The sequence below is a fragment of the Embiotoca jacksoni genome, unplaced genomic scaffold (genome assembly GCF_022577435.1).
Source record: "Embiotoca jacksoni isolate LCO1_2020_lvr unplaced genomic scaffold, fEmbJac1.0.p SCAF_17, whole genome shotgun sequence".
NCBI lineage: Eukaryota > Metazoa > Chordata > Actinopteri > Embiotocidae > Embiotoca > Embiotoca jacksoni.
The window spans coordinates 11991924-12005092 of NW_027185307.1; the positions used below are offsets into that span (position 1 = coordinate 11991924).

General features: G+C 41.2%; 1 protein-coding gene across 6 annotated transcripts in view; it reads left to right on the forward strand.

The window, feature by feature from the left end:
* The window catches only part of stau2 (staufen double-stranded RNA binding protein 2), an 84731-nt gene that overhangs the window by 23301 nt on the left and 48261 nt on the right, over nucleotides 1-13169 (forward strand). For all 6 annotated transcript variants that reach the window (XM_069151632.1, XM_069151636.1, XM_069151635.1 and 3 more), the window contains 3 exons: nucleotides 2706-2813; nucleotides 10965-11177; nucleotides 11665-11802. In XM_069151632.1, coding sequence (XP_069007733.1) covers nucleotides 2706-2813; nucleotides 10965-11177; nucleotides 11665-11802 — 459 coding nt within the window. The remainder of the gene's footprint in view (nucleotides 1-2705; nucleotides 2814-10964; nucleotides 11178-11664; nucleotides 11803-13169) is intronic.

Here is a 13169-nt window from a genome sequence, read left to right on the forward strand (position 1 = left end):
TGGAAGGTTGCTGATCTGCTTGGTCATTCAGGCTCCACTCCTACCCACCCCCGGTGGCTTGTTAATGCAGCCATGAGAGCGGATTCTCACTATTAATCACGCATTTCAAGCATGCACAGTGAAAGAGAAAAATGTAACGAAGGAAACCATCATTTCACATTAGAATTCAAATGTAAACCATCAAGAGCCTGGACTTTAGTGAAGTTAGGTGAAGAGAAGTGATCTCTTCGGCCACAGACAGTTTTTATTCAAACAGCTCCCTCAGGGTGGCTGTTCATATCTCAGAGCGCTACATGTTTCCTTCTACTCTCCCCGTGACTCTCTGTCCACTCTGTCCATAAGTAGAAACAGCATTAAAGTCAGATTTAGCTCTCTGTTTGTCTTTGTCATAGGAGGATTGTTGATCTGCTTGGTCATTCCTTGTTTGCACACACACCCACTGACACATGCAGACTCTTACCCCGCGGCGGCTTCTTAATGCAGCCTTGAGAGCAGATTCACACTATTTATCACACGTATCAATAATGCACAGCGAAAGAGGAAAATGTAGCCATGAAAAGCATGAATGCACATTTAGAATTCAAATGAAAACGGTTCAAACAAGAGGAGAAATATACCGAGCCCCTTTGGACTGACTCACTCTCAAGTGTCTCTCATGCCCATCTATATACATAAAGCAGTTAGATAATGTTCAGTACAGTTGTTTTGATTTACTAGTCAGGGATATACAGAAAAAAAAATCACATCAATGTTTGGTGTAACCACCGTTTGCCTTTTAAACCACCACCAATTCTCTTTGTACTCTTGCATTCAGTTTTTCAAGGTACTTGGCAGGTACTGTAGGTTGCTCCAAGCAACCTGGAGAGCTTGCCATGGCTGCTTCTCTCACTTCCTGTAATCCCAGACTGAATCGATGATGTTGGTTCAGTGAGGGTCAGACCGTTGCAGGACTCCTTGTTTTTCTTTCTGGTGAATATAGTTCTTTATAACTGGTGGTATTCTTGGGGTTGCTCTCATCCTGCAGAAAGAATTTGAGGCTGATCAGACACCACCCTGATTATCTTATTTGATTAATATGTACAGTACATACTGTACAGTATGTCTTAGTACAAATACATGTCCCTCTCACTGATATTAAATCTTTGGCCTTATGCAGTAGGTGTAATGTGACTATTTCCTGTGAAATCCAAGAGATCTAACAGTGTTAATCATGTGCTGTATCAGATCACACAATGAGGCAGGACAAGGGAAGGAACCCCAAAGGGAAAGACCACAGCCATTCAGACTTAATTGGACAAAGAGCTGGACATGAAAAGATAAAGATCGAGACAGCACTGTGCATTCCTATAGACAACTGGCAGCAAAAGCCCTTTTTGTATGGCTGATGATATGATCTCTTTGGTGTGAACTGGGTTTATTTATCAGAAGAAAGGACTGTCTCGACCCATAGTAAGACTTCTATTTAGAGGTGAATAATAACCACTTTAAGAATTCCTGAAAATTTCTCTTTCAGGAATTTATGAGCAGAAAAATTTGTCAATACAGAAAATGTCTTTGAATTTCTAACAGAAATGTCATTGGACCTGTCTGCATCCAGACTTTCGTGACTACTCCAGAGATGGTGATTCACCACTGACCTTAATCTTGTCTCTTGTTTATGTTCTGTAGTTTGTGCTCTGGGGAGAACATGTTCACAAACATCTAGAACAGAGAATTTGTATACAGTAATATTCAGAATTATGGGACAACCCCTTTAAGAGGCCTTCCTGTACAGACAGAGGACCACCAGTCATGTCCTGGTAATCGAGTTCTCGATCTCATATCAGATAAGGATTGTATCCAGAAAACAGACAAGCTTCTCGTTGCAGCAGGTTGGATGACATCCACGCTCTTGGTGTGTAATTCGGAAATGTTGTTATTTGAAACGTACCACAGTTTTGGACTTGTGGTTTGCTATATTTTCATACAGCTGGGGAAAACCAAACAGAATTTTGTTTTTCCATTCATTGTAAAAAAAAAAGACGCATTAGAAACTCTTTAAACAAACAAAAGAAAACATATTTTTAATTGCTTCAACTCATTTACAAAAATATCTGCTCCTTACAGCAGGCTTCCTGCTCTTTATGTTCTCTCTGATTATTTATGGCTGCAATGTATACAGAACTCTTATGAGATTTGTTGTTACTCTTGACCAGACTTTTTGCATCATTGTGTGAGGCCCATTAAACACACTTTGGTGACACCAAAGAGTTAGCATCCTCATTGTAGCTTTTTCCGGCGAGATAGTTGTGACCTAATTTGCACTCCTTTTCAGTGGTGGTCTAATTTCAGTGGGAGATCATAATGCTCCTAAAGAGGGGTATAACTGATCTTTGAGGTTCTTTTCCAGTCATGCCATAGGAATCAGACTCAGTAAACTGCCTCTGCGTTGTGATTGTAGCTGTACTTTGACATTTTAGCATCAAATAGAGCTGATGAACAACGAGTTCATCAGCTTGGTTAATGAGAAATAGCCGCACCCGCTCATTCCTACCAACCCCGCTGCTTGTCTGACCACAATTTAACCTTTTGATTCAATATGAATTGTGATAATAATTTTTTTTTTTTACAATTAAAGTAACTGCATGAACTAACAGACCATTTTTAAACCTATGCGCCAAGTTTAAGTCATAACAATTTTTGTTGTTGCAATCTCTCTTTTCCAGAACCCAGAGGAAAAAGGGGAGACTGAGGAAGGCACTGATGCCAGTAAATCAGAGATCAGCCTGGTCTACGAAATTGCCCTCAAGAGGAACTTGTCTGTTAATTTTGAGGTGAGAACAACATACCCGTGTTATAACACCCCCAAAAATAGACACAGGGAAATGGTCATATGATACCATTATTTTAATGGCAGAATAAGGATAAGACCATGCAGTAAGTAAGGGTTTGTAAAATGTCATAATGTGGGGAGGATAACTAAAACCAAATACCTCATTACTGCACGCAAAGATTACACGGAGGAAACTGAACGAGTCACACTGATAATACTGTATCCTGTACTGATAATGAAACATGAACTGCGTTGGTATGTGTTTGACCAGTTTTGACTCATTTGGACATAAGTGTGGTCAGCTATCTTACGGAGACTTTAGAAGATATGTGAAGGGGAAGTTTCCGATGCCTCACTACCTTTTACAGCTTGTGGGAATTCTTTTGATGTTAAGCTGGACTTGACAAAGCAAATAGGAATGGGCTCAGTGGAGTAGTCCTGTGGAGACTGGTGACTCATTAACTAAGTTCATGTAAATGTATGATTATCTAGTTACTGTGAGTCAAACTTCTTTTGTAATCATGAACATTTCTGAGTATTTTGTCCGTGAGACAAGAATATCATTTTTAATTCTGCGGGCTTGAACAGTCAACACAATAACAACTGATGAACCCATGAAAGATTAGCAGGACTTACGAAATAAATTAAATACAAATCAATTTGTTTAATCACATTTTGCTTTATAAACTACCCACCCTTCCCCAAAAGACAAAAAGGGTTGTTCCATCAATTGAGCTGTTTTACTCTCTGCCTGTGGGACTTGCTTTGCAACGAATTACAGTATTATTAATTCTTATAACAAAGCGTCCCAATTCAAAATCTGCCTTTTAATTTGTGTGCTCCATTTATGAAGACATTTGGCATGTTCCACCCGTGTTATCCTGTCAGCTTCAGGATGTTTTGGAGGTAAATGGGCAGTGCTGTAGGCCTGTGTTTCCCTTTCAAAACATTTGTGATGAGAGCCACTCATGCAGTCCGTACAGAGTTATTCACCTTTTATCAAGCGACAGAACATCAACTGTCAAATTAACTTAATTGAAACGCATTATCTTCAAAGTATTCCAGACTAAACTAAGCTGTTCTTGGCCAGAAGTGCTCCTTGTAATTACTTTGAGTCGACATTAGAAAGGTTTTCTGTTTTGTATTTCGTGAGCTTCAGCCATCAATCAGTATCATCTGCTAAAGGATGTCTGGCATATCCCAACACAATCTCAACTTTTAGTTGGATACATTTCTTAAAACTTTAGGAAAGGCAGTCCATAATTCTATGGAGGGGGCCCAACTTTAATATTTCCATCGGTGGGAAACCCTGGAGCAAATGTGATTAATATTCAGAAAGAAATCTGTAATCTTATTTGGGATTTTCCTTTTCACTTTCATTTTAATAACCAGCATGTAGAGGAAATTACTCTTCAGCTACCTCTGCATGGGCTTGCTTGTTCTTATTCAGCTGCCTGTGGCAAAAGCTTTCTGCATTGGAGGGTTGGTGACCTGTAGATCCTCCATAAGTTACACCAGTCTTATCAGGTTGGTCACTGCCATAGTTCACTGGATAAGGAAGTTAATTGCTATGCTCACAGATCCTCTTGACACTACAGGGAACCCTACCACTACTTTTCTAACCATTAGAGCCCCCAACTCCTCTAAAGCCATGAAGTTGAGTGTGTCCTCATATAACCGGCTGGTTCTGTTCTTCTTGGCCCTCCCCATATCTCAGCTGACTCATCCAATATTCTGTCCTTCATCACCCCCTCTTCTTCTGCACTCAGCAAGGTGCCAAAGCCAAGGGCGGCTCAGTTTACACTGTATGCCCCCTCCCTTCCTCCACAGAATCCCTCCCTTCCACCTCAACTACCGTCACTCCCAAAAATCACGCACAGGGCAGTTGCCTGTGGAGGCGAAGGGGGGATAGGCACATGGGGTTGAGAGGAAACAGTGACAGGAAGGGATGTAAACTCCTCTCACTGTGTTGACTTTGCTTGTTTATAAGAATTTACTCAGCATCAGGAAAATTATCTGGAAAGCCATCCAATCCTCCCTGTTACACCACCCCTTTCCCCTTCTTTGTTCAATACGCATTTGCTCATCAGACCATGACATGACTATCCTTCCTGGAACTGCTATTAATAATTTTCAGCCAGCTAAATCTGGATTGATGTGATTCATTATCTGTCATGTCTTTGTCACTGTCAGCAATTACGCGGCTTTCATTTTCTGTCCCTTCAAATTGGAAGCTGAGAGCAGAGGTTTTTGAAAAGCAGACCGCAGCCACATTCCTCCAAATGGTTTCTCTTCTGCTCACTGTCAGTCTGGAGACAGGCTGTTCATTAATGCTGTCTGATGAGCAGTAAATCAGTGACTTTTCTCCATGTGCTTTCTCTCTCACTTTGTCTTTCTTTCACTATTCATCCACATCTCCATCAACAGTTAATATTCTTTGTCTATTTCACAAGTTATGATTTGTGTGCGCTCTGTGGCTGCAGTGTTTAGCTTGGGTTGTTTAGCCTCCTTTTAAGCTGTACATTTTTTTCAGGATTTTAAATGGAGGGGAAAAAGTGGAAACAGATCAGATTAAGAGCCTTTTTTTTTTTTCTTCTTTTTTTATGCAAAAATCTTGTCATCAGTCACAGTGCATTTGATTTGCTGTGCCACGTCAAGCTGAATTGTCTGATTGCCAGGCTGCATTGAGCAACAATTAACATTTTATTAGTTTTGACATAAAACGTGATAGCATAGAATGAGTTGTTGAATACAAAACCCGTTGGGGTTTAGGAAAGGAGAAAAAAAACAGCCCGTATATGTGGCTTACTATGGCATACAGTAAGAGTATAGGCCCAAGAGATATAATAAATAAACATGCTTTCACATTATCTCATCCAAATGAAACAAGAAACACGGTGGGAAAAAAATAAAAAAAAGTCCAGTAGAACCAAAGAAAATAAATACCAAATGAAGAAAATGGAAGAAACAAACAAGGAAAACATATTCTCATTCAGCCTGAAAGGAACCCAATGTACAAGTTAGTCCAGCTAAACATCACTTCGCTATACAGTCTGTGTTTTCTGCATTTTATGAACTTTACACTAGGCAATTCTGGATATGTTAGTGATGTGCTATTTTTGTAACTGAAAATTGGAGATTAAAAAATATACATCGCAACACTTCCTCCCGATTATCTTTGTCAATAAAATGAAGGGGCTTCTACTGGAAGACAATTGTCTTTTTACCCACATGTGGTATCTGAAGTAGTTTAACTCTATTAAATGCTAACGTATCACCAAATAATACATCTTAATGCCTTTTATTAAAGAATGACAAACTAAGTATTGAACTGCCAGGACTGTATCATATTTATAGAAGAACCCTGTTTGTCAGACAGACACAGGGGGACTTACAGTGTTTGTGTATCTGGCGTTCATATGGAGTAATCTTTAGAGATTGTTCCAAATGAGTTTCCAGGTCAAGACTGCTGCAGGGCGCTGAACTTCAGCCCTCCTGACAGAGACCAAGACAGGCCCCAAGACGCTTATGCTGACCCTCATTCAGAAGTGAATAGACCTTTGGAGTTTGTTCAACATTGTATGGAAGGGGTGGGAAGGCAGTCTGTCTGCTTGTGAAAATCCATAAGATATCATAGCTGATAGCAGCTGAAGATAAAAGAACATTTATGAGCCAGGGAGATGGAAATCTATCCTCACCCACTACTGATATAACATACCCTTCTGTCGCCCTTATACTTCTGATTTCTCTCCAACAGATTCACTTTCATCCTCAGTCAGTGTGTTCCATACAATATGCTGCCACTATGCTGTGGCCAGGTGTGAATTACATGTCTCTATGGGTCTCTTTTTGCCCATTGGGTCCATTACATACTAACTCATTCGACAAACTTTGGCTTCATCTCCTTTCCTGCGATGTCACATCCTCTTTACTGGGTCGTCTTTGATGCTCTGAGAAGAAAGGGTACACTCCCACACCCCCAGACCATCCCTTAAACTGTCACACATGTGCGCACCGTCACACATTTGTGCATCCTACACAAAACTGTAACGGTCATCTTCAATGTGAATGGCTTTCCAAGCAGCCATGTTTTCACATCATCTCATCCCTGCCCTCACTGGGGCATGAAATTACACGTGAGTCACCGCTAGCGAGTGTCTGCTTTCCCATCCCTCTGCAACGATGAGGGTCGCCGCCACCCTGAGAGCCAGTTGGCTCATTTAATCCCCCCGTCAGGCAATATCAAACAGATGTCAGCATCAAAGAGGAACCAATCTATAAATCACAGCTTGTGTGTTGCATTGGAAGCTCTCTTTCCAAGGAGGACACAGGAGAAGAGGGTCCGAGCCAAGAACCACCCATCTTACAAGGAGCAGCTTCCCTCAGGGCTTGTCCGTCCACTATTCGTCACAAAAGAGCCTTTCTTCCCTCTACCAGTCCCCACCATTGTCCTTCCCTGCTCCCATAGCCTCCTCTTCCAGAGTACCTGAGTTCTCGCTTGCACAGATCCTCAGACTGCTCAGGGTATTAATGTCTCTATGGGAAGCCGAAGAGAAGGCCTCATGTTTGAAAAAAGAAGAGATGAAGAGACAAGAAGAGAAGGGGATTGGGAAGAAAAAAAAAATCAACATTGAATTACCGAAGGTTTCCTGTGCAACAACCTGATCCCTGTCATTAGGTGGGAGATGGGTGTGTTTGTGTGTTTGTTTGCATGTATGTGTGTGTAGCTGTGCGTGTAAATGAATGGAAGTGCTGAAATCCTATCGGTGTGGTGCAGATCCTGTGTCGTCTGCCAGGAGACTGACTGCAGCTCGTCTGCCGCCATCCTGGGCCAAGAGTATGTAACAGTGTGTACACGTATATACACTTTGTCTCTTACTCTTTTGTTGACTGTACCGTATACCTGTACAGGCCACCTTTGATTTCTTTCTTCCTGTTGGTAACTGTGTGTTTTCACTTTAGACGGCAAAGATGAATATAACAGTGCAATGCTTGTCCACCACTTATTCTGCGGTATTTGTCTGAATTTTTAATTCACATTTTCTGTAAAGGAATAGCACATTATATATGTATGGTAGATATGTAGCTGGATCCAGCTGCTCGTTAGCTGGTTACAGGATAAAACTGCTAACTTTGTTCTTTCCAAAGGTGGCAAAATCTATTTAATAGCCCCTCTAAACTTCATTATTTATTTAATGTTATAACTAATTTGTTTAATCCATATAAAAACCTAAATTTAACATTGACAATTTGCTGTTTATGGAGAGTGTTGGGCCAGACAATTTCTTGGCCGGGGCACAGAATTTTTTGGAGACTGTGGTCCCTGCCTGACAACTAAACAGTGACATGTAGCATCGTTTTCCGGCCAAAATCAAACCGGGAACAGCACCCTCACATGTTCTCAACCACTCACCTCCCACGATGCTGATTTTCCCCGTAACTTGGAGAAATTCAGGAATCAGCCAGGAGGTTTGTGCCAATCGAGTCTTCCCAGTCCCCCAGAGGTCCTAGATTTTTGCAGTCAAATTACAGAAAGTGTACATTTTCAATACAATTCTGTCAGACACAGAAAATGCAAGGGAGAATAAATGATTACCGGTATTTGCATTTAATTGGTCTGCACCTATAGCGCCTTTTTATCATCAGCAGTCCCAAAGTGCTTTACAATTAGCCTCCTATTCGCCACCAATGCAATGTGCCTGTCTGCTTTCAGGAGCAACTTGGGTTTCAGTATCTTGCTCAAGGAAACTTCAACATTATGGACAAAAGGAGATTACGGGGATTAAACTGCCATCTTTACAATTAGTGGGCAACCCGCTCTACCATCAGAGCCACAGCTGCCCTGGAAAAGACTTACCAGACTGTGTTTGTGATGCCAATTTGTGAAAGAAATCGTGGAGCTGGTTAACTCTTTAATAACATCAAGTATTTAGTGACATACACGATCAAGGAAAGTCAGATAACAACCCAAGGTGGCCTCTTCCCATTCCGTGTCTGAGCTGTTTTATCCTTAGTCATCGCTAATATTGTCCGGTAGAATGTTCTGCATTTCCAGATTAGGAAAGGCGTCATTCTCATCTTTGAAACACTGGAGATTGTCTCTCCTTTTGTAGCCATAACAATCATAGTCATTTTGGAGCATTTGCCCCTTCACATGGTTGCGCCTACTTTTATCTAATGATGAAGGAAAAGTTCTTCTCAGTTCATCTTTTTTTCGTTTTCCTCTTTGGACAAAGATCTTTTGTGGAAATTGTCTTTACTGGTGCAGTTGTGTCTATGTCTTGGTTACCCTTCCATCTCGCTCATCGAGAGCTGAGCACTTACACATGTTCTTTGCGATGGACAAGGAATGAGAGATAGCAGCCGGAGAACTGAGGAGGCTTCTTGTCCTGCACATCTCATTATTCACTACAACAGCATCACACACCTGTACCTGCTGATGTATGTAATAGCTCTTATCTATTTCCTCCAAATGACATAATCTTAGCTGAGCTGTGATGCACAGTGTCATCATCAACACCATCGACACAGTTAAAACGTTCAGAAATGAGTTGAATGTTGTAGTGTACAAGAAGCTGCCATGTTGCATTTCCTTTTTCTGGTGATGAGCAAGACCAGAGTGGATCCCCTGGGCGGGAGTGAGCTTGGCTGTTTGCTTGGATAGCTAGTGCTCCAAGGTTTCTCTGCAACACACATGCGCGCATACTGTATACTGTAAGTCATTGTGCAGGAATGCTGACAGGCTCGTAGGTTAATATTGACAGCAAACACGGGGCCAGTGTCAGGCGTGTTAAAAAAATCTTCCAGTCACTTGCGTAGAAATAATAATCGGTATGTAATGTGACTCAAATGCCATTTGGCAACGATAAACTATTTAAATTGCTACATCTACATGATGTGTTTCTGCAGTGAGTCTATACGTCCTTTCAAAACAACAACCTGCCATTTCCTGTTTTGCCCATATATCAATTTTTTTTTTTTTTTTTTTTTTACCTGATTGGTATCGTCTGTACTGACTCAGATCAGGATTGGGGGCAAAAACAAAAACGGTACATTCAGGAACTCGCAAAAATTGTCAGCAGCAACTGAACGCCCTGTAATATAATTTATTACTTATGTTAAAGGATAATAAAAGTCTTTACTTTTTTTGTTGAGTTCTCATGCCCCAGATTTTTCTTGTCATTTTAGTTTGTTAATTGAACTGAATCATTCGTTTGTGTGGGAGTAGTTGTGTAAGAGAGACGAGGGGATATGCACACATTATCCTTTGTTTTCCTCAAGGTCTGGTATTAGCCTGTGTTGATGTGTGAAGTATCTGAGGAATGCTCAAGGTTCCGCTTATCAGTTTAATCTGTTTTATCGGTCACTGGGTTCAAATGAACTGTTTCTAGATTGCATCTGAGTGCTACAATTTGTTCTGTCTGCACCACGAATTAAGCTCAAATAAAGAAAAGCTGAAGAGCGTGGGAGGCAGTTGAAAAAAACTCTTTAAAAAAAAACAAAAAAAAACAGCAGCGACAACTAGAGGAAAAACCCCATTGAGCAAGGAACTGACACAGAACCCACATTTACTAAACATGTACTTCTGCACTCAGTAAGTGTGTGAAACCTAATTCTTCCTCCAGTATGTTTTCCTATACAAGTTTGAAGAGAATCCCACCTGCCACACACTCACACTCACACTCACACACTGTTCTCGGACTTCACAGGAAGTAGATGTGATTGCAGAAGCATGACCTAACGCCAGCCGGTGTTTGTTTTAGGTCTCCCAGGTGACCAGAGGCTAGAGGAAGGAAACTGAGCCTTCATCACCAGAGACTGTCATCTAGGAACATGTTACTCCTCATTTGTGTGTTTGTACGTCAGTTTTGTTCAGCTCAGTGTGTTTTGTATATGGATAACACGCGCATATGGGTGGGTAGCAGTGTGACCATCGAGAGCAGATGTTTCGGACGACCTGGTGTAGCCGCTTGTCGAATGTGCCGCACACACTCCCTCACACATATCATGCACGACAAAATAAGCAATAAACATATTCACCCAGTTTTCTTCTGTCTTTTGCGCTCTGGATTCTTTTTTCTTTTTTTCTTCTTTTTTTTTTTTTTGTGACATTGTTTTATCCCATCTTTGTTCCTCCTTTAACTTCCTCCAGGTATTGAAGGAGAGCGGCCCTCCGCACATGAAAAGCTTCCTGACCCGCGTCTCCGTGGGGGAGTTCTCTGCCGAAGGCGAGGGCAACAGCAAGAAGCTGTCCAAGAAGCGTGCCGCTCTGTCCATCCTGCAGGACCTGAAGAAGCTGCCCTTCATACCCACTGTGGAGAAACCCAAGACGCACTACAAGAAACGTACCAAAACCATCCTCAAGGTACTGCAGCTGGGCGGGGGGGCAGAGTTTGAGAGTAACAGCAGGGTGTGATTTTAATTCGGTGTATCTAAATGATCCTTTAATCCAGTAAATTTTTAGATATTTTCGAGGCATTGTGTTTATGTGCCTGCTATATTAAACTCACAAGCACAGCCAAATTATGCCCTGACCCCATTTTAATTAGTTGACTGAAAAATGAGGGAAAGTTAACCTGGAAATATCACAATATAATAAACTCATTGACATTCAAAACATGTGGGAAATACTATATAGTGAGATTTGACCCAGCTAATTTCCTGTGTTATCCTACTTGTCTCTCTATCTTTTGCATCTATCCATTGCAGTCGAGTATGATTTCATTTCCATTAACCAATATATGAACGAACACACACACCTCTTATCAGTTAAGCTCAGTAGACTTCTGGAATGATATAATGAATGAATGTGCCGATCGTATTTGATCACGTCTGTCTTCTTTTCCTCCTAGACGGGACCAGACTATGGCCAGGGCATGAACCCGATCAGCCGCCTAGCCCAGATCCAGCAGGCCAAGAAGGAGAAGGAGCCCGAGTACCTGCTGCTCTCTGAGAGAGGGATGCCCCGACGTCGGGAGTTCATCATGCAGGTAAGAAGTGGTGTGTTTTCATGGTCCCTTCAGTTCCCTGTCACAGTATGCTGCTGCAAGATAAAACTATTTTTACAAGTTTTAGCTGATGCTGTCTCATCTAAATGGCGTGTGATTAAGGAGGATGAAAGGATGAGGTTATGTATGCCCATGACAAAGAGGATCTAACTATCCTCTACTGAATCTCGGTCTGCTGTGAGGTGGTGGATGAAAAACGTGGCTGCAAAGGTGCCTCAGTCTTGTTAGGACTAAGATCAAGAGGGAGAACATATTAACGGCAGAACAAGAATAAACCTTTATCTGGCCAAATATATATTTATATAATCTCTTTTACACTCAATGACACATTTAGTTTCCTCCTGGAACTATTATTCCTTACATTTAAACAATGATCATTTTCATCTTGCACATACGTAGTTTGTGCAAGATGCTAGTTTCCATGAACAAAACTCTTCCCTTTCAGGACCACAAACCAGCTTTGGTCTTTAATGAATGGAAAAACAACAATCTGCCATTTCCTGTTTTGCCCATATGTAAAGTATTTTTCTTTTTTCTTTTAACGTGATTGGTATCAGCTGTACTGACTCAGATCGGGATTGGGGGCAAAAAAAAAAACGGTACATTCAGGAACTGAGGGTAGGCTGTGGCTCAGTCAGTAGAGTGGGTTGCACACCAATCAGAAGGTTGGTGGTTCAATCCCCAGCTCCCCCTGTCCACATGCCCAAGTGTCCTTGAAAGACACTGAACCCTAAATTGCTCCCGATGGTGTACCATCAGTGTTGTAAGTCACTTTGGATAAAAGCATCAGCTAAATGTAATGTAAAGTAACTCACAAAAATTGTCAGCAGCAACTGAACCCTCTGTAATATACATTATTACTTATGTGAAAGGATGATAAAAGTCCAGATGTGCACATTTTGTGCTTAACTTTTGAGCACCACGTTATATTTAAAGGTTCAATTATTTGTTTGCAAGTTTTCTTTTCCTGTTATGTAAGAAGAAGATGGTCGAACAGTTGATTCCTGCTTTCATCACGTATAAACACTTGATGGGTCAATGTTAGCTCTGGCACATGGTTCCATTTAAAAGATGGTTTATGTTTTATTTAGAAATTCAGTTCTTTACACTGTTTGGATCCTGTATTTTTCCTCCCCTCCCCTCCACTTTCTCTTTGTCTCTCATGCTCCTGTTTAGTATTATTTTTTTTTATAGAAGCAGTTAAAGCTCAGAATAGATGAACATCCATCTTTACAGCCCTGTGTTCCTCCACAACTTTTATAGTATTAAACTTCAGGTTGTCTTTTGTTGCTAGTAAAAACAGCACAGTCTGTTTTTCTGTACCACGGAGAGATAAAGGAATGTGTTTC